The 2257-nt window shown below is 37.7% G+C and overlaps 1 protein-coding gene across 1 annotated transcript; it reads left to right on the plus strand.

Moving 5' to 3' along the window:
* The first annotated feature begins 396 nt into the window (after nucleotides 1-396).
* LOC113031875 (C3a anaphylatoxin chemotactic receptor-like) lies at nucleotides 397-1740 on the plus strand. The gene is made up of 2 exons (XM_026184362.2): nucleotides 397-426; nucleotides 519-1740. Exons 1-2 carry the CDS (start codon nucleotides 417-419, stop codon nucleotides 1592-1594), a joined length of 1086 nt encoding a protein of 361 aa, XP_026040147.1. The 5' UTR covers nucleotides 397-416; the 3' UTR covers nucleotides 1595-1740.
* Nucleotides 1741-2257: the final 517 nt, after the last annotated feature.

Genomic DNA, 2257 nt, shown 5'->3' on the forward strand with positions numbered 1-2257 from the left:
CATGTAAAATCTGCAGCAAATGCATGCAAGAAGGATTACTCTACTTTAGAGCACAGCTAATAGGGATCCTATAAAAGACAAAAACACATGATTACAAGTTTCACACCTTCCACAGAGCATTGATATTTCACCTGATGCTTCTATCTGTTTTGATATCTTGTGTTGAAATCCTCAAAGAGTTACTAAATGAAAATGTAACATAGACACAATGCACTGCAATAAATGCTACTCTTTTAAGGTTTGTCCAACCTTTTTAGTGTAATTAGAAAAATGGGTAGAGGTGTGGTGGAGAAACATAAAGGTGTTTCTGTTCTCTGGTGCATAATCTGAGGGGGAGGAGTAACAAGAGCAAATAAAAGCAGCAAAAGATCAAGTTCAACATTGAATAAACACAGACTCTCTCAGCTAAAAGGAACATGGGGAATGGTGAGATCGTTTAAACACATATTAGCATTTCTTTTAAATGTCATCAGGTGAAAGGTGATATGATTTCACGAACTTTTTTGTTTTGTTTTTAGGTAACATCAGTTCAGCTGCATATCAATCCTCTGGGCTGGAGGCAGCTTCCAGACACATACAAACAGCCTCTATTGTCATCTACTGTGTGATATTTATAGTTGGCACTCTGGGCAATGGTTTGGTTATCTACGTGACAGGCTTCAAAATGCAGAAAACAGTGGAGACAGTTTGGTTTCTCAACCTGGCCATAGCTGACTTTCTCTTCACCGCCTTCCTGATTTTCTCGATCATTTCTCTCTCTCAGAGTCACCGATGGCCTTTTGGACAATTCATGTGCAAGCTCAACACCTTTGTGAGTGTAGTCAACATGTTTGCCAGTATCTTTACTCTGATGGTGATGAGTTTGGATCGTTATTTGTCCATCTGGATGGTGGTGTGGGCCCACAACAAGCGCACAGTCTCCAAAGCTCAGCTCATATGTGTTGGTATCTGGGTGATTGCTGCGGTCTGCAGCACTCCTTATGCCACTTTTCGCACTGTTTCAGAAAGCAATGGGAGTCATTATTGTCACTATAATTTTACAAGCAAGGAATCAACATGGAGTCTATATACTTTTCGCTTTCTTATGGGCTTTGTGATTCCATTCCTGGTAATACTTGTGACTTATGTAGCCATAGGCATCCGTGCAATGCGCATGCCGAGAACAAGGCGACAGAGATCCTGTCGAATCATTTTCGCCATCATTTTTACATTCTTCATCTGCTGGTTACCCTTCCACGTTTTCAACTTCATAGAACCAGCTTCAACTAACCCAGATCTCAGGAACATTGTTAGAATCATAGGTCCTCTGACTGTGAGTCTGGCTTTTCTGAACAGCTGCCTGAACCCCATCCTCTATGTTTTCATGTGTGAAGAATTCACGAAGAAGCTTCGGCAGTCCATATGTTTTGTACTTGAGAGTGCTCTGGCAGAGGACCACATATCATTTATGTCCACTCACTCCATGTCATTAACTTTGTTAAAGACTTTCCAAAAGTCAGACGCTGCAGCAACTTCAAATAGGACGGACACGGCTGATTTGAAATCCTTCACAGAAAGCAAAGTGATCACAGAGGAGACACCGAACACTGAATAAGATTTCAACATCAGCCAATGTAAACTGAAATACATTATTTCATATCAAACTGAGTTAAATCGTGCACTCATGCACAGAACTGTGTTAATACGTTACTTCATGTTAAAGCACAGATTTACTTTTAACTGCTCTTACTATTGCAGGGAGTACTCTCACTGTACTCTCTTCAAGTGTAAGAAAGAAAAGTTACTACTTCTCTGATCAATCTTAGTACCAGAAAAACTATGTGAAAGTGCTGCAGCTTTGGGTTGTAATTATTAATTTATTGATTAAAAAACCAATGTGACTTTTATGTGAATTTTTTTAGACTTTCAAGATTACATTTAATAAGTTTTCTATTTGTGTACATAACTTTTTCATGTTTGAGCTTATTAGGCCATGTTTATTAGTATCAGCATCCATTTCCAGTGTTGGGAAGGTTACTTTTAAAAATTTATTAAACTATTGATTACAGAATACATGCCCCAGAATGTAATTTGTAACGTATTCTGTTAAGTTACTCAATGAGAGTATAACGCATCCTGAATATTTTGTATTGTTTAATACATTATCATGCTTTTTACAACTACATGAATGTACTATTGATGTGTGATTTATTAATATTACTGAAGGCTACTCGTCATACCAATACCAACTAGATTTTTAAATAATATAATATAATAT

The sequence above is a fragment of the Astatotilapia calliptera genome, chromosome 11, assembly GCF_964374335.1.
Source record: "Astatotilapia calliptera chromosome 11, fAstCal68.1, whole genome shotgun sequence".
In the NCBI taxonomy this organism is placed as follows: domain Eukaryota; kingdom Metazoa; phylum Chordata; class Actinopteri; order Cichliformes; family Cichlidae; genus Astatotilapia; species Astatotilapia calliptera.